Source organism: Meleagris gallopavo, chromosome 1 (genome assembly GCF_000146605.3).
Source record: "Meleagris gallopavo isolate NT-WF06-2002-E0010 breed Aviagen turkey brand Nicholas breeding stock chromosome 1, Turkey_5.1, whole genome shotgun sequence".
Taxonomy (NCBI): domain Eukaryota; kingdom Metazoa; phylum Chordata; class Aves; order Galliformes; family Phasianidae; genus Meleagris; species Meleagris gallopavo.
In genome coordinates this window covers 75,270,893-75,290,748 of record NC_015011.2, presented here as the reverse complement: position 1 = coordinate 75,290,748, position 19,856 = coordinate 75,270,893, and the positions used below count along the sequence as shown (strand labels likewise).

The window sequence follows — 19,856 nt, the reverse complement described above, 5'->3', positions numbered from 1 at the left end:
TGAGGCAAGGATCATAGGCTAGCCTTTTTTTTCCTTTTTTTAATTCTCTTCTTGCTCAAGGCAAAAATCAGAACTAGAAATCTCTGCCTGAAAGTCTTCTTCCTCCATTCTGTCCCCATGTTCATGTTCGAAGGGGAAGTCCTTCATCTTTGGAGAACAAAAGTAGAAGCCCTGTCTTCATTCTGATATGGACTGTTCCCAGTCCTTTGCAAAACAACTTTATAAAGAGAAAGGAACTTAAGATGTTCCCCAAAAGGCAACCTTCACCATCTCCTCTAATGCTCAAATAACACACTGCTCTTGGGGCATGAAGTTACCTCTCCCTGTCCCTGCAAGGTTCTCTCTTCACTTTTTCTCCTGGGAGATTTCCTTATTCCCTACTGATCATACAAAAGATACTGAAGTTACAGCTGCACTCGGGCAGAGTGGGATAAAAGCACAGACAAAAAATGAACCTGTGCAGTGATAGCAGCCAGGGCCTGTCCAGACATGACAGCTTCCCTGCCCCTTCCCAGTGCTCTCAGGAGGGCGGGGAGAGCTCTGTAGTACCTAAGTGGAAAAACTGGCTGGGCTGTATAAGAGAGGGGTTTTCTGGAGAAGGGTAAGGATGTTGTGTTTCAACCTTTGCTAGCTCTCCAAGCGAGGTGAGTGGCAAAAAGTGAGGATTCAAAGGGGCACCAAATCCTTGCTGTGAACCAAGGGCAGAACAAAGCAGAAAGAAGGTCACTCTGCTGATCCTGGAAGCAATGCATGGATTCCTTTTTCTGTTTTCTGAACTGTGTCAGCCTTATGCTCCATGGCTTTGAAGATAACAGCAGAGATGTGGTTTTTATCTCCCTCTCTGCATTAACACATATTTCCTAAGCCACAGTATGTATGCTCTCCCCTGACATACACATGTAGTTGCCATAAAAATCCGGATCCTGTCCCCTCAGTGACAAAGGGAGCCCTGCACTGCTTGCTCCAACAGTCCTGTCTCGCTTTCATTCCAATACCATAGTGATCCCTATGCCTGCTAATTGCTCTTCCTCAGAAATGAACCAGGTACAGATGGTATTATGCAGTGTGCTTTATACATTTTCCCATGGCAGAAGAACCATCCCAGTCCAAGCAAAAGGGGGCATAAAGGAGAAATCAGCCCCACTTTGGCTCTCAGCTTTCTAGTCACAGGACAAACACTGTTCCATACATCTGATCCATCAGCCTGAAAGAACAAGGCTTCCATTTAAGGCTTGGGAATCACTTGTGGAGTGAGTCAGTGTCAATCACACAGTTACAGCTCACAGGAACTAACTCTAAAGCTGAAGGCTCCTGGATGAAGCCCAAGAGGGAGTGGAGAAGTGTTTGCAAGTCTTACACTTGACACATAAGGAGAAAATCACAATTGGAAAAGCTACGCAGGGGAGAAAAGCATAAGAAATGCCTGGCAAGCACAGAGGGCAAGCAAGAGAGAGGTAGGACACACTAACTCCCCTACTCTCGCTTTGTGCTTACAGATACTCTGATCTCCAACTCCCTGGAATCAATCCCATGGCCTACAGCCACTGTCTGTCTGCATACTCACCTACGCAGCTCCCATCGACTTCCTCAAACCCCACAACACAAAGGCATCGGCCCATTGGTACCAGCCACTCCCCATCTGTGCTGCAGTGCATCCTTGGGGGAGAGCCTGTTTCTTCAGCTGCATTTTCCACGCAGACACCAGGCACTTCTGTGAGCCCCTCCAAACCTGCTAGTGTCTCTGGAAAACGGGCAAGGCCTCGTACTACCTCTGGGCAAGTCTTGTAATACACTCGGACAGACACCATTGCTACACAAGCCCCAGAGTTCTGGAAAGCTAAGTAGAAGCCCCGACGAGACAACTTCCCAATGGGGCACACTTCTGTGTTCAGCTGCATGGCACCAGATTCGATGTCTCTGTTTGTGAAACTTCGATCCGCTGCCACAGTGTTGAGCTAAGCAAAAGAGAAAAAGACAACAGCTTAACATCCAAGCAGGCAGTAGCTCTGAGATACCTATGCCTGTCAAACATATTTTACACTAAGGACTTTCACAGACATGGTTGACTGTTGCTAATCTCAGTGCACTGCATGCTTTCTTTGCTCTTGGAAGAAGTGTTAATGACCGGTTGCCACAATCTCTTGCTTCCATACTTTTCACCGTTTCCTTTCGATTCATTTGCAGTAATTTGCTGTCTTACAGAGTACACTGTGTTCTGGATCTGTGATCTTGGATGTCTGTAGGAACTACCCCTACTAGAAATTAAGAAATCAGGAGCAAATCTCTCCTGTGATAATTTTTGTTTGCAAATCAATATACAAGAAAATCACAGCAGCACTTAGGGATGTGTTTTTGAACTTGACCAGCGAATTACAGCTACCTGTTTCCAAACTGCACTTGATGCAGATCAGAGCTTCTACTCCAAGTTGCCATCATGCAGTAGTCAGTACTCTTAAGCACTGAAAATACTTGGGTGAAAAAATGCTTCCACACTTTTACATTCCATTTCCTCACCAACAAAACAATGAGACTGGGAGAGAAATACTTTCCATGGGCAGATGGGAAAGGCCTCCATGACATGATGATACAGAATACCACACGTGGGGTGGTCTTTTTTACTGGAGACCTTGAAAAACAATCCTCTCCAGTGTAGGCCCCTCCCTGTTACTGAACAGCACCTGCTCCAGGTAGCTGGTCAATTAAAGAATCTGCAGAGCAGCTGCTTCTGGTGGTGGGATCATAAAGCAGATTTAGGAGTTGTGGAGGTATCAACAGATATGTGCAGTAGGCCCCAGCCAGAGGGGAAGTGCAGTAGGAGGGGAGAAGGGGAATCAGCTACCCTAGTCCTGCTCTTCCTGTTGTAGCTTTTACAGTTCTTTGTTTTCATAACATGTCATTTAAACTGCAGAGGAAAGAGCAGTCAAATAATCTAGGTCTGTGGTTTCTTTTAGGATGGAAAATAGTTATAGAAGTTCCTCTACCAAAAAAGCTGGCATTCCCTTTTCTGTAATTCCAGTATTTCTATGAAAAGATAGCAGTACATCAGGAGAAACAGCAGGTAAAATATAATAGTGCTGAATACTTTCACACAAGGAAGAATTTCACTGAAACAAGCCAACACCTCCAGATGTAGAAAAAAAGATCCTATATCCGATAACAATCAGAGCAAATGATCAGAAGCACAGAGATTTGGGTTCTGTTCTTCACCTGGTTTATTCTTGATTTATTGCCTAAGGCAAGTCAAATTCTTTTGGTCTCTGCTATACTGTTTCTAAAAACTGATGTAACAATGGGGCACTGTTATAATCCTTTAGAATTCTCACCTAATGTATGCCCAGTTTAATAAGGATTTAAGAAGAACTGGAGGTCTGATCTCATTTGAAAACTATTGCCACTTCTGGCAGAAGCCACTCTGAGCATCAGAGAGGGCACCTAGGGCAAAGCTTATTCTAAGAATAACACTTATTCCTTTCCCTTCCCCAGATGCTGGTTCTCCTGGCTTCCCCTAGCCAGCGAGACACGCCCAGTTTAAGCTGAAAGAGATGACACGGTCTTTCAGCCAAGCATTACCAACCTTGATGAACATTGGGCGGCGGAACTGGATCCCGACATCCTGCTCAGACTCCATGTAGTAGAGGTTGAAGGTCTCTTTGCAGGTCACCACTTCACCTTTGAAGCTCTTGCAGTCTCTCACAGTAAACTTCAGCTCCACATAAATGCGAGATGCTGCCTCACCCCGATAAATCCAGTTGGTGCGAAGCCAGTGATCAGTGTCACCCTCAGAGAGCACGCTGCAGTCCTGATACATATAGACTGGTGTACCATTTATCATCTGCTGCACTTCACTCCACTGCTCCCAAGGTAGGAGAAAACACACATTAGACAGATGTGAGAAACAAGTTTCACTTACTTCAGATATGACAAAGTCCAGCCTACAAGGTCTGTTCTCATATAGCATACAGCTCATAGCCTGCCTAGCTGGTAGGCAGGCAGCTGATAGGCTTACACTAAGCAAAAGTGGCATCTGGTCTACAGCACCATACCTGCCTAACTTTACAAAGGAAGCACAGAGAATATGCTAATGAGGATCTAATTCATTCCAAACTGAAAGGAGCCACAGTGAATGGATTCTTGCATAACCCCTTCATCATACCTTTGTTCTAATGTCTTTTTCATACACTGTCTCATCTCAGATTTAGAAAACTATTCCCATGTATGGTCCACTTCTCCCTGCCACTGTTTATATGCAGAGTGTACAGTAAGATATGCCACGTCATGACTATTATCTGCCCCTGAAAATAGTGCACAATACTTTGGGGTAAGTGAAGAGAGAGCGTGACACAATAGAAATGTCAATTGCAGAAGGACTGTGTTCATTAATTTGGAGTTTATGCTTCTTTGCTTGTGATGTTTTGCAAACCTTAATTTAACTATTAAAACTCAGTTGATTTTCCAGACTTCGTATTAGATTCTGCTTCTTCCCCAGCCAAATAATGGCTAGGAGGAGGATGTGTGGCCAGATGAATATATGACCTCACTGATATTATTTGTATGAATCCAATAGGGTTTGCTAAATATTTTAGCATGAGCTTTCACTGACTTTTCTGAGCTTCTATTTTTGTTTCCTCGCCACATGTCAGATATGAAATGAAAAGATTATTCAATGTTAAGTAAGTTACACATGAGAATTGAAAACTTGAGAAGGAAGGTTTTGTCCACAGAGAAAACAACTTAGATCCTTTTTCCCCCCCATGTTAATACAGCCTTTTTCATTATGCTTTAAATATTTAATCAAATTAAATTGAAACAAGTGCCCACGTAAGTATTGGCACAAGTTTAAGCATCTTGATTTTAAATACACCCCAGGTTAAGATGCAATTAAGCAAGGCCTCAGTCTCTATATTACACTAGACTTGTAAAGTCTCATGAGCTGAGCGTGATATTCACACATTCCTCTTCTCTAGCCCCACCACCTCCTGTGCTCACAGCACAGCCCTGCAGCCTCTCTCCCGGTTTCTGATCCCACAGATCAAATTCAGCCTTATAGGTTATTCTCATGCCTAGTGGAGGACTACAGATTGAGTCACAGAGTGCTGAAATAAATTCTGCTTTTATGCAAGGACTTAGAGCACCTTCCTATACAGCCCCATTCAGAAAAATACCAGTGCTTTCTCCAAGCCAGCAAGCACTGCTGATAGCACGGTCTCATATCACTCTGTTCTCAGCCATTTACCTAAGTGCATATTAGCAGTTTCCTCCCAGGAAGTTATGCAGATGGTATCTATGTGTCCCTTCTTGCTTCCTTTTTTTGCTGTGTAATTAATCTACACTGTTACCCCACCCTCTTTCTCTGACTCAGTTGGCACATACATGCACCACATAGGATTTACACTTACTTCACTTACTGGAGGTCAAAAGACTGTAGATAGCAGGAGAGTGAAATAGATTGATCAATCTCAGTTAGTCAACTTGAAATGGCAATCGCCCCTTGCAGTATTTCACTGAAGAACTTCTGAACTAAATTGACAAGATATCCTGAAGTATTATTTATTTGTTTACTGTACTTATTGAAATGAAAGAGAAGTTAGAAAGGGAAATAATAACAAAGTAGCTTTCATAAGAAAGTGTCAAAGTTAGGAATGACTTTTAAAAGCATTTTTTTTCAGAGCACTTGCTTCCACCAAACTGACAGGAAATCTAGGACTGTATTGAAGGACTTATTTGAAGGCTGAAGAGTTACAGAAGTTGCCATTAGGAGTTTGTCACAAAACAGTGCCACAGATAAGTTCCACCAGAAAGTGGTTTTTTCATATGTCACTAAAAGATATGAATTGTTGTGATGCATGTCTTGAAAATACCATTTTCACAATTTAACTGATAAAGGCCAAAGCTTCGCTTTCAAGAGCGTTGGCTCTGATGTTTTTTTCATTCAAACTTTACTACTAGAAAAAAATACAACTGCTAAGTCCTGTATTTGTTAGCTCATCTCAGGCCAGCTTCTTCCAGACTGAGCTCTTCGGGGCAAAAACATCCACTGCAGTTTCATATGCAGTGTGGTGCAAGGGAATAACAAGGGAGTTGGACATGTTTCTTCTAGACTCTAGTGTTGATAGGTAAAGGAAGTAAAAGAGGATATCTTTTATGCTAACAATACAGCATTATTGTTAAATATGTTCCTGACTTCATTACTCAGGGAAGATTTTAAATTCAAAGTAGTGGAAGAAAAGTGTTAAATGCAACACTTAATGAAAGGGTGCTGAATCCAGAAGTTGCTAGGCAACTGTCTCACATCCTCAAAGAAATCTGCTGCAAAATCAAAATGTATGCCTCGGATTTTTAATGTAATATTCTTAATGAATGTGTGTGGTAAAGTCTGGTTCAATCAATATGAATTACTTGTCTCTCCAGCTTGTTGGCCCATGACACTGATTTAACCTCCTTTAATAATGTAACTTTCTACCAATTTCATTCCAGACACTATATCCTTACTCCAGCCATTCAAGAGAGGGCCATATTTAGTAGCTTGCCTTTCTAAAATGTCTAAGGATGCAGCTACTGGATTTGAGGACTAAAGAATGCTTCTGAGGAACCCATATACTAAAACAAGCACTTAGCTCCAGAGATCTGTTCTTGGCAGCCTTTGTATAATATAGAGTAAAATAATTCTAGCACGGGAGTTAGCATTAAGTGAACAAAAAACCCTAAAGATCATTCAGTGTTAGTACTATCTCAATAATCTCAGAGCACTGCAAGTTTAGCAAACAAGAAGGCAACTTTCCTCCCATTGCTGGATTGGATTCAATCTTAAAGAAAGCAGTGAGGAGAAGAGCTGCCTTTACAAGCTAGTTCATAAAGACGTGAATGACAAACCAAGGGTGCACCAATAGATATGTGTAGTAAACAGTAATGGTTTAGTCTGCCTTGTGAATAAAGATCCAAAGATAAGACAGACAGATGCCTTTTAATATCTGCCTTGATTGACTGTGAATTGAAATCTAAGGAAGACTTACTTTTTTTTCCACCAGTAAGCCTTCTCTAGATCAAACCTGTGTCCAGAAGTCAATATAAGACAACCTGCAATTCTTTCATCCATGGCTACTATATATAGGGTCTGCCATAAGATGTAAAATGAAAATGAACCGGGACATACAGTTTGTGTGTCTTCTTGAAGCTATTGTCACAGGCTCTGCAGCCATCAGTAAAATGGTCTTTTTTGATTTTAGTATTTTTTGTGAAAAAAATACATGACAACAAATAAAAATTGCACTCATAATAAAAAGTTAAGCTAGCAGTGACAGAGGAAACTGACTATGACAGTATTACAAATCCTCAGGCTCAGACTGGAGTCACAAGAGCTTGTAGTTCACAACAGTAAATCTGTCTCTGTCTCTAGCTTGCCAAGTACTTGTCCTGTTTCCTTTCAGATAAGAGCCTGCCTGCTGTGACTTATATTTCACTTGCCTTCAGGTTAGCTCAACACAGTAGCTTCCAATCTGTGTCCTGCACACCTCTGGGGAAGGGCACAAGGATACTTTTAAGAGACTTTAAAAAGGTAGCAACAAAGCAAGCATCTTGCTGGTAAGCTGGAAGTTACTAAACTAAGATGCATGTCTCCACTGGAAAGGCTAGGAGTTCATATGCTGAAAACCACTAACTTGTTTAACTTGGGATTGGAGTTGCCCTAAGATCAAAAGACTGACTTAGTACAGCCAGCTCCAATGTACCTGTACTTATAAAACTGCATCTCTTTCCCATTTAATTTGCAACAGAACTCAGAGTGCTATTTTAAACCATTAAATCTTTTCCTGAAGAAAAATCTCAGGGCCCAGAAAGAGCAACTTTTCCCAGCAGCACTGATGTCTCAAGCCTAAAACCACCTAGAAAGAACACAGACAGCTGAATGATTTCTCAGTCTTCCCACTTGCAGAAAAGGGAGAGAAACAGCAGAACTTTTTGCCTACGGAGCCTCTTTGACTTTTGTATAGCATTTGCATGCCATCATGGCAAAAAAAAATTCTTGACGTAGGTTCAGACCTGAAGGCTAGCTGTACATTACAGATTTAGCTACATTACACTCTTAGCATAATGTTTCAGAGGAGAGCCCATGACAAGAGACACCTTGCTGATACGTGCTGTGATATGGAAAGCAGGTTCTCTTTGGATAAAATACATCCAGTGACAATGTATAGTAGGCAAAGCTAAGCCTGGCCATGAAAAATAGCAGCACAATACTGGTATTTTGAAAATATTCCAGAATTAAGGTGATGTGACCCTTCACTGAAATTTTCTTAGTACTCTTGCAAGCTCTGGTGTGAAGGGCAGTTTAGATGATGATGATGATGAAAAAAGCCTGTTGATTAGTCAACTAGACTTTTAACTTCATGAGTCCTATAACTTCACATCTAAGAACAGCAGAGGCTGCTTGTATTTCTTTGAACTTTTGTCAATGGTCAGACAAGTTTGATTTCATCACATTGTCACGGAGCCTTCCATACAACAGAGGAGTAATGGTGGCTTGTCTGCATATCTGTCTGGGTGGGATGATATATTTTTTTTTCCCACACTGATCCATCAATTATTTTCAGGGAGGAGCAATAGCATTGTGTAATTGTTTTTCCTTTAGGGCAGTAGTGCATAGGTCTCTATCCCATCCATCTCCTTACAATTTAACTTGTATTCATGTCCTTATGGGAAGGTAAGGTGCTAATTTGAGCCACAGAACTCCAGTGCATTTGTTATATAACCTGTTTATCAAATCCAAGTTCTGCTGTCTGCACATTCTCTGGACCGTCTGGCCATACTAAGGTCTTGCATGAAAACAGTCTTGGTCACAACAACAGACGCTACTAGGTCAGGGAGAGTGATAGTCTTGTCCAACACTTCCTATAGGCTTGTTAGAACACTTATTTCTTATGTATCTGCTTTGGTAACACTCATTAACAATATCAATAATTATAAAAAAGATAGGAACAGAAAAACAGAAAAATTCATGTCTAAAATCCTATTAACAATAAAGCAAATGTTACTCTCATGTTACTTGCACACTATATAAATTGTAGCTTCTAAATAGAAGCAATTTTTCTTTTTCTTTTTTTTTTTTCCCAGGTAAAGAGCCTGCTTTGGTGTGATTTGTGGTTTTGTACGGTACACTTCCAAAATTTACATGGAACCTGAAAAATGAATCTGATGGCAATGAGCAATACGTGCTCTATTTCTATAAGTTCCTTTTAAAGGTGAGCATCAGATCAGATTGAATGTCACACCAGGACAGGGTAATTGTGCCTTCTCTCTGGAATGATCGAACATACCTGAAGAAAAGAAGTTGCAGAAAACAGCAGCATGAAAGTCACCATGGGTAGATGACAAGCTCTGGGCCAAGAACAGAGAAGGCAAGAATAGGTCTTAAAAGCCACAGAAATAACAGAAATAACCTTCCAAGAAACCAGAGGAAATTACCAAATTTTTCTGCTATTTGGCCTTTGAATTATTAAGAATCACACTTGAAAGCATGAGTCAACCCAGCAAGGATGCAGCATGCAGAAAAAAAGCCTTTCCTTTCTAACTTGTCTGCCTGCAAACTCAGCAGTATTCTAGTTGATATTGTAATAAAATTTGTTTTGCTTTTAAACTTTAAATAGCCTGTTAGTCTTCTCAGAAGACCTTGCTATAGGCAACCTCATCTGAAGGCTCCAGCTGACTCCTGGTGCTTTTGTGTTGATGTGAGGAAGTTCAGTGAACCTTGTCTGCTCTCGTCTATCAGCTATAAAAAGATGAGCCAAGCTTCTTGAAACTGCTAGGCAACAGTGCTGTCATCATTGCAGTGCCTGAGCAGCCATGGTAATGAATGTAATGGTTGTACAGCATCTTCACTCTAGCTTAGAATGTTGTTTCTGCCTTTCAAGTCATAAGATTGAGTTCACTAGCTGAGGTTGCTTCTTGGGTGTATGGCAGTAACTTCAGTCTCAGCTACTTTGTTGGTGGCTCATGCAATCTGAGCTATTGTACAACTATTTAATAATTTACAACTAACTTCTTCTCATCTCACTTTTCTTATTTCCCACAACATTTTTTTCCTTCTCTCCCAAATATACATACAGTAACTATTTATCATCAACAAGTATCCCCATAAGTCTACATATCAACAGCAGTAGAGCAGCATGTCAGGATATGGCTGAAGCCAGAACTACTCCCATTTTCAGTTAGTTATTGACTTTTTTAATCATTCATCCTTTATTTCAATATAGAAACAATTTACCTGGAGGTGTTAAAAACCTATGCCTGATACCTAACCTGAGAGCAGGCAGGAGAGTGTAATGATGCTTTCTTTCAGGATCAGAGGCAACAACAGCTCTTTGAGTTAGATCCTAGAGGATGTGTATTATCAACAGCTGTGGAAAGAGATGCACACAATAGCATTTCTGATGGTTATTCTTCATACTATCTTCAGATTGTACAGACTTGCTGAGACTTGTTCCAATCTGAATGGGGTACTGGTGATTAAGTGAATTACTCAGGTTTAGTGAAATAGGAGTGCTGTGCTGAAATCACTTGTAAATTGAGGGCTGTGTGGACCACAACATTGTTTCGTTCATGGCCAGGCCCATCTGTCTGAGCAGAAATGGTGGAAACAGAAAGCAGCCATCAGATAGTATCAGCAACTGGAATCTACCTTGCCTTGCTAGAACCTGGAGGCCTGTAAACAATGTGGTCAGTGATATAAAATTTGCTGACAGGTCACAAGTATTTGATCTAGTCTATTAGCTAAAGCAAATAATTGAGCAGCGTGAAGTTTTTACTATGACATGGATTTAATAGAAAAATAAAATGTCAAGAGTAACAATTTGAACACTAGCTTACCTAAGTTACATTCATATAGCTTTAGCAGTTGCTACATTCATAAATCAGACCTCCTGTGAAACATGGGCTACAGAGCTGCACAGAATTCCATCATTTCCAAAGTTTTCCAAATGTTTTAGGAACCACAGTAAGTGTAGCTATTGGCTATTTCTGAAGAGGGTTAAGATATATTAGGCCACTAATATATCTTTACATGCCTATTCTTTGTCCTGTGTGAAAATGAACCAAAGCTGAGCAGGCCAGGTACCATTCGCAGTAGGGGATTTGGTAGAAAGCCTGTAACTGATAGCAATATTTTGATGTGTGTGGAAGCAGCAGAAAAAAAAAAAAAAATGATGTCCTCCACCTCATGCAGAGTACACAAAAATGGCAGGCTATAAAGGATTGAAAAATCATCTGAATTTTCTATAATATTATATTCCATGCACAAGTTTAATATGAGAAAAGTAAACTCTATAAGCTGAAAAGCTACCAGTTGAAAATTGTTCATTTCTGAACTTTTGATACTAATACAATAGGGCAAATTGTACCTATTTATACAAGTTGGCAACTAGTGGGAGCAACGGTGTGCTTCTGATTCTGGAAATAACAGATAACCAAATTAAAAATGAAGAAACTATTAAAACAATCTCTTCTGTCAGCAGTGATTGTTGTAGAGCTGGTGAAAACTTGCCTCCAAGGAATGCTGGGTTTAATTTGCAATCCATAGAACAGCATAAAGACAGAACGCCATCTTGAGAGGTCCACCATATGTCAACCTACAGTACAAATGGCCAAGAACTTAAGTATTCACATACAAAGTTGAAAATGTGACTGGATTATATAAATACTGTTCCTGTATACACAAAAATGAAATCGGAAATAGTGAACAAAAGGAAAATTTCAAGACTGGCACACAAGGTAGGCATGGAATAATCACAGCAACTAAACACAAATATTGGCTTGCTGAGTACATTTAATCACAGGCCTCCATAAACCGATAGAGTGAATCACAGGAATAGATATGACAGAGCTGAATACATTAAATCAAGTAGAACTGGGAGCCTTATTTTGCCTTGGCTAAAAGTACAAAATCAAAATGCTGACAAACAGAACACTCATGGAAAATAAAGAAATGTTGGTGTAAGAGGACGTCTGGGTCCCTAGTCTACTCTGCACACAGCAAGGCTAAATTCAGAATCAGACTGGGTTGCTCAAAACGTTATCTCTTGAAGGCAAACTTCAAGAGGATAATGCAGCTCCTCATCACCATCTGTTCAAAACTGATGTAATTATACTTGAAAGCAAAACAAAGATAAATGATTTTTATATTGTTATTTTACAACCTGCCAGGAAGCAATGCTACTGTGCCTTGTCATTTTATTTAGTCATCACAACATTTTAGAAGTACTTTTCCAATAGATTTGATGATTTTTAAAATCAGTGCAAGAAGCCAGACTGCCTGCGCAGCATGGGATGACCTTAAAGAATCATAGAATGGTTTGGGTTGGAAGGGACCTTTAAGATCACCTAGTTCCAACCCCCCTGCTATAGGTAGGGGTACGTCCCACTAGATCAGGTTGCTCAAAGCCCTGTCCAGCCTGGCCTTGAATGCTTGCAGGGAGAGCACGTCCACAACCTTGGGGCAACCTGTTCCAGTGTCTCACCACCCTCATAGTAAAGAATTTCTTTCTAATCTCAAGTCTAAATCTACCCTCTTCCAGTTTAAAACCATCTCCTCTTGTCCTGTTGCTACATGCCCTTCTAAAATGTCCCTCCCCAGCTTTCCTATAGGCCTCTTTCAGATACGGGGAGGCTACTATAAGGTCCCCCGAGCCTTCTCTTCTCTAGTCTGAAGTGCCCCAGCTCTTTCTCAGCATGTCCTCGTAGGGGAGGTGTTTCAGCCCTCTGATCATCCTCGTGGCCCTCCTCTGGACCTGCTTCAACAGCTCCATGTCCCTCTTGTGTTGGGGGCCCCAGAACTGGATGCAGTGCTCCAGGTGGGGACTCAGAGAACCAGAGCAGAGGGGCAGAACCACCTCCCTCAACCTGCTGGTCACACTTCTCTTGATGTAACCCAGAATATGGTTGGCCTTCTGGGCTGCAAACGCACATTGCTGGCACACGTTGAATCTTTCATCAACAGACACCCCAAATCCTTCTCTCCAGGGATGCTCTCAAGCATTCTCTGCCCATCCTGTATCAGTGCTTGATGTCAGAGCATGTAAGTTCTTGGTTCCTGACACCTTCAAAGTAATCATCATTTGTTCTCTACCATGTGAGAAGAGGGGTATCTACCACTGTACTGTAATACACATCTCCATGTTTATTTGATACTGCTATCTCAACAGTCCACAGAAATAGATTAAAAAAATTATCAAGGAATTTGCTGGGTGATAAAGGGACTGTGGAGAGAGGGAGATAAAATTATAGGAACTACATCTGCCTTGTTAAGGGCTTTGTTTTTAATAGCTTTTATCTTAAAATGAGTGAAACACTTTGTAAACACATATTACAAAGCAAGCTAGCATAAACCTTTTAGCCAGCAAATTTCTATAGACACTTCAGTTTCATGTCACCACTAAACTTAGGTCAGATTTTACTGCTAGTTAGTGTACTCTAAAAATCCATAATAGTGACCTATGCTGTCCAAAACTGACTGGCATTCAGCTTTACAGCTTGGTGGACATAGGCTGCACATGTATTAACAAAAGCATTGTCTACATTATGTATAGACCCTGCATTTCCATGAAAACATCAAGCCACTTCATGCATTATCGCTGGCTAAAGAAGAGTAGAAAACAAAGGTGTAATTCTGCCTCCACAGAGTTAACCAACCTCCTCTGCACTATGCCTTAGAGACCTTGTGTGTATAAAGCACGAATATTCCTCACAGCAAATTCCTTCTGTGTGTGATAAGTGTATTGACACAAATCCAGCTCACAGATGGGAGATCTCCGGCACCCAAGATTAGATACAAGTAGCATTGGTATATGAAATACAGCTTTTCCCTGTAAGCCATACAGCTCACATGTTTCCAGCCTGTTAATACTGAAGCTGGTCAACCTATTCCATTTTAATCTTAGCCCTTTTGTGTCAAAAATGTTCTGAATTAATCCCAGTTCTCTATCAAACACATTTCCTTCTGCATTTTGGAAGATCAGTTTCTGAAACTTGTTCAAAGTTTAATTCCAAGAGAATCACCCATTGTTCCATTTTTGCTAGTGGCAATTTGTGAGCCCTCCAACTAACAGTTATCAGGAAATGACAGACAAAATCCTCCAACAGAGTTCCTCATCAGAAGTCAGTGAATCTATTTTTCATTATCTGTTAGTTTATCAGTCATCAGTATCTTGATCTATTAGATTAGCATGCTCTCAGACCACGTTCTCCAGCATCTTCTAAAATTCCCAACTGCAACTACATTTTAAATACAAAACGTGTTTTGTTTTTTGTTTTTTTTTTAAAGAGATGTAGCACAAACTGAAGGGTATGGCAATTCTTATGCCAAACCATGTGTTTTGTGACAACGATTATGTCTTCTTTCTATCATATTATTTTTTAAAATGCACTTTTCAGTTTCTCTCCATGTCTCAGACTTCATCCTGAACATGCCTAGAGAACAGTATTGGGTTAAAATCACCATGCAGACAGTTTATATGGACAACAAAGGGAACAATGGGCAAAAGATGATCTACATATATGTGTCACTACGGCACCTGTTTTGAATAGGTTATAATAACAAGCAAAATAGCTGTACAAATAAAACAAATGCAGTTATGCCTGTATAGGAAAACCTCACTATCTGGCTCTAGTTCACCTAACAAGACTACCAGAGTAGGTGGGATAAATTTCAAGCAGCCAAAGCACATTACAGAGGAAAGTTATGAAAATGAGTTAGGAACAGGCTGAGCCCACATCTACTTTGTAAGCAGCAAGGGTAAAGACTCTTTCACCATAGGAGAGCTTGTGACTTGCTAGAAAGATAAGAGTATGGATGAGGAGCTTTAACTACATATTAACATTCTTCCTTTCAACTGCTGCAACACAATTCCTGAATCCACTCCTTTGTGCCTTTTTCCACTACTCCTACAGAGCCCTGCTGCTTTAAAGGAAACCATCCTCCATCACTGAAAGTCCTGATGCTAGAAGGATCACTCATCTGTACTTGAGTCAAAATAGCTGTACATAGACAAATATAACTGAGAGCACAGCACTGCCACTCACAAAGGATTGCACTGCATTATTCCACATGAAGCCTTGGCTCCTAGAATCATCCCACAAAGAAATTCAGTAGTCTATTCATTTTTAGCCCTCAAAGAAATTTGAAAATATGATCAGAGGTTCAGGAGAGGAAGGAGTTGCAGATGCCTGATCCTAGAGGATAGGATAAATTTTCAGTTTTAATTATGTTTTCCCATTTTGTAACATTCCCAGCAGTTCCCCATCCTTGAACATGTATACTCACCCCTACTTCTGGAGGGTCTGGAAGCCAGCCCAGCTCACCCTGTGCAGTGCTTGTGTCTAGCAGATTCACTGAAAACCAAAGAAGGGAAAAAAAATCAGTGACCTAACTCACATTCCCATGGAATGGCTTCATCCTAGTTTTGTCAAAGATGGCAAACCCTGCACTTTCTGTGTCACCTCACAGCTCCACATTCTTTATGACCTTTTATCTTCAGAAAGTATGGCTAGAGGAAGAATGGGAAAATATAAAACACTGCAGCTAGTCAGGAGTTAAAAGTTCTTTCTGGTATATGAGACCCCCTCCTCTTCCACCTTCCTCTCAATTAACACCCAGAGGCATGGGAAACATCTGAAAAACCGCAATGCCATGCTAAACCTGACAACATTTACTGCTTTCTAAAGCTGTCTCAGGATGGGAACAAGAGGCCGAAGCTATTGAAATGGGAAGACAGTATTAGCAGCTGCTCACATCCTCCTTGAAATAGGAAGGTAGCAGACAAAATGGTTGAACAGGCAGGCAATCAAATAAATTACCAGCACAAAAGATCAATCGGTGTCAGCAAGAAGTGCCATTCAGTGCTTGAAACACCGTGGGAAAGACAGGCAGTGTGAAGTGGTAAAAGGGAGTTTCCACTGTCACAGTCTCCAAAAGCCATGAGATTTCAGTTTCTCAATCTGCCTAGCTCTACACCTCTGTAGAGCTGTTCACTGTCTGATGCTGGCCTAGAAATCGTTTTACTGTCTGCTCCTCAGAAACGTTCCAGCCACGACAGCGAGATAATAGCAGCTTCAGGGCACAGCACTGCCATCTCTCAAAGGACTGCGCTGCACGATTCACATTAAGTCTTGGCTCCTGGAGTCATTCGACAAAGAAATTCAGTAGTCTATTCATTTTTAGCCCTCAAAGAAATTTGAAAATATGATCAGAGTTTGCCCTTAAGTCTTGATCTAGAGTGAAATTAAGAATGTATCACTTCTTAGGCAAACAAGGAGAAGGGAGAGAAGATGAAGTAAGTCACTGCTGGATGCACAGCTTCAAGGTTGCCTTTGGCTCTGCTGGCATTGACAAAACAGACTACTGATGTCAGTGCACCTATCACAGTCCCGACTTGCTAACACAAGAAAAAAATCTTTGGATTAACCTTTTGAATTCCTGTGAGTGTATTCAGAGGGGTCATTTTTAAACATCTCAGAAAAGAATTTGAGGGTGAGAGGTAGGAGAGGGGAAACATTTAAATTGCATTTAAATATCCAGATTTCCTCCCCCTCGTCTGACTGCTTCACAAATACTGCCTGCCAACTACCACTAACAGAGTGTAAAGTGCAGATCAGCAGGAGTCCTGTGGAATGAGGAAGCAGGCTGTGGGCCCAGAATCCAAGATAAGAGGGATTGCACTGCTATTCTCACCTCTGAAACACCTTTTTGGGATTGGGAGAAGGGAAAAGCAGGAATCCAGGTTTTGCAAGTTTGCTGCATTCATGGGATGGTCATATGGCCAAACCTTCCAAGCCACAGACTCCCTGTCCAGAAGAGACAGTTCTCTCCTGCTTTCAGTCTATTTCAGATATTATTCTAGTGTTGTTGGCAAAGAAAAAAAAAAAAAAACAAAAAACCATACATAGTGTACTAGCTTGTCCTTCCAGAACCGTCACCCAGATAATATCTATCCCACACACTTCAGGCCTGAAGCAGTGATGTGGAAGCAAGAGGGGCTGTGCAGCAAGTTCTAGCACAGAGCAAAGGAAAAGGCACTCAGAAGAAGCCAGAGCAAGAACCTTCACAGCCTGTAAGCCATGCCTCATCACCATCACAGGTGTGGGCAAAGCCCACTCTTCAAGAAATACATCTCTCAAAGTGAAACCCACAGCAGAGGTTCTCCAACAAAAGGAAGAACAAATCAGTAGGACTGCGAAAGCACAGGGAATGCAAGTACTCTGGGGCTTCTGGCTCTTAGGTCCACAGCCTCTGACTAGGAATCTCACCATGGCTCTCCAGCCACATGGAAAATCTACTCAAAAGAAAGATTTCAGAAAACAGGATGCCAGGGAATTGCTTGTTCCTTGCTAGACACATGAAGGGAGAGTAGATCACAGATGCAGACAAAATAAGATGTTTGAGATAGCTGAGAAGTTGGCAGAGAGGTCTGTGTGTAACTGACAACTACTGGTCACACACATACAGAAAATAGAGCCTGTGTGGCAATACCTTATATTACTTCTCACCTGGGTTCACTTTCTTCATAATGTCTACTAGTGGTTTCCATTTAGCTGAATCCTTAATACAAATATGCATGTCAAGAACAGTTTAAATGAGCATTCCACACAGAGTCTGAGGTGAGCCCATGGCTGAACTGCCAGTTATGACTAAGTCCTCTCGATCAAGGGCCTGGAGCAGCAAACAAGGGGGCTATACTTGGGATGAAGTATATTTTCTCACCATACAAAAGAGACACTCAAAAAGAAGTCTCTAGCAGAAATTAAGTGTGAGAAGTAGGAAACTGAACAGAGCTTTACTCTTCCTCACTCTCTTCTGTTAAGATTCCCATTTCCCAAGTATTTCATAACTACCAGGCAATTGCCAAGATGGAAGAAAAAAAGATTACTGTATCTAATAAAAGGGGCTAAGTAGAACAGACAGGGGAAGCAGGAGGGTCTTGAAAGAAGAGGTGGAAGAAGAAATTGTGAAGCTGAGCTGGACCTTCCTACACTGAGGTAGGTTAAAGAAACTGCCTCATCTCCCACACCTCCCAGAAATGACTGTTCTCTTGCTCACAAGAGTTAACTCTCTAGTGAGCTTCCTTAGGAAACTGCGGGGGTGTTGTCGAGGGGGTGAGGGGAACAACTTCATGAGTTTATGTTTAAGCTTGTTATCTGCAACGCATGTGTTTAATGCAAACAGAGGAAGAATTCTCTTGGATCACTAGATATGTTGAGGCAGTTATGCTTCATTTGAGAGGGGGTGGAGAGGAAGGGGGGAACAGCATACCTGAGCCGGGTTCACTGAGGCACTAAGAGACAGTGGGAGTTTGCTCTTGGATTTCAACCCCCATACTCCACCTGCTTTCCGATGCACCAGTTTCCTGCAGCCCTTTTCTCCAGGAAGGCTATACTGTTCCCAGGACCCCATACAAGCAGACCAGGCCCTGTTCCCCGCCCCTCAAAGAGGTCCGTCTCTCTTGCTTGCTGTCCAAGCCCAGCAGATCTGACACTTACCTTCTTTCCCAAGCGCCTCAGGAGGAAGGAGAGATCCAAAGAGAAGGATCCCAAGGGAGAGCTCGATCCTTCCCATCCTCAGCTCCATGCTGGTTGGAGAGGGGGCCTTGATCCCAGCCCCTGCCTGCTCTCCTGGCTCAGGCCTCCAAGCCTCGGCTCCTGCTCCCAGCGCATGAATCTCTCCCGCAGCCTCCTGACTGGAGCGCACACATTGCACAACCTCCCTGCCTGGCCCACAGTTATGATGAAAGATCAAGGCAAGTGGGTGGAGAAGCCTTACTGCCTTTACCTGTTTGAAAGGGGCTGGTCACAGACTTCCCATCTGGCAGGCAAATAAACCCACCTTAAAGGCAGCCACCTTTTTCCTGGGAGCCTCCCTCCACCTTTGCTCCAGTCCTGAGAGAGGCTCCCGATTGCCACCTCCTGGGCAGCCCTCGCTAACGTCCTTGCACCTGAGCGGGCCTTTTGCACGGGAGAACGGCCCGGAGTTTTCGTCAGAAACTGCTCAGTCCATTTCTGTCTGTGATACTGTCGCTAAACCACTAAACAGTGTTCTTGCTATCGTCCTGGCAGTAGATATTTAGGAAATTCGTATCCTAAGTAGTGGCAGTGGCTGATACTGCTCTCCAGGTTGTAATGTGATAGCCATACAACATTACCTGGTGGAATCACTGTCTTCATGTTAGTAAACTCCCCAGCCTGAAAGAAGATGCCTGATTTTTCAATACAAAAACAATGCTGAGAAAGAAGATGAGCTGGGAGGTCTCTTGTATGAAGACCTCATGTGATTTTTAGTTTCCTAAAATAGGAACATATTGAGGGACATAAATAGGAAATAACTTCCTTTTGTGGTATCTCTTCTACCATTTTGATGTTCTTTCATCAACGACGTTACTCCCACTCATCTACAGCTATTATACCCCTCCCTATAAAACAGGTGGTTATATTTATGCTGTTTGCTGTAAGGCTGCGTTCTTCCTGCTCTTTTCTTCCTTCTCCACAAAGAAGATTGAAGAAAGAACTTTGTCAGGTTGCCTAGAGAAACTGGAGGACCTCCAGCCTTGGAGATGTTCCAGGCTTACCAGTGCTCAGCCCTGAACAACACAAAATAGCTCTGGAATCAGCCCTGCTATGAGCAGATACTGGTACTAAAGACTTCCTGAGGTCCATAGCTCCTAAATCTTTCTGTGATGAGTCTGTGATTCTATAACCATGTCTTTCAGAAAATCGAAGTCTATCTCAGGAGTTTCAAACACATGTGAAAGAAATCTGTGCTCCTTTCAGAGAAAACAGGCAAAATGCTAAGCTTTAAATTTAATATAGTGCATAAATTTATTCCA

General features: G+C 41.8%; 1 protein-coding gene across 1 annotated transcript; it reads right to left on the bottom strand.

Moving 5' to 3' along the window:
- Positions 1–1,139: 1,139 nt before the first annotated feature.
- Positions 1,140–18,912, bottom strand: LOC104912906 (ephrin type-A receptor 1-like). Its single transcript, XM_010717719.3, has 4 exons — positions 18,517–18,912; positions 15,305–15,372; positions 3,575–3,850; positions 1,140–1,955 (listed from the first exon to the last, which is right to left on the bottom strand). Exons 1-4 carry the CDS (start codon positions 18,602–18,604, stop codon positions 1,536–1,538), a joined length of 852 nt encoding a protein of 283 aa, XP_010716021.1. The 5' UTR covers positions 18,605–18,912; the 3' UTR covers positions 1,140–1,535.
- Positions 18,913–19,856: the final 944 nt, after the last annotated feature.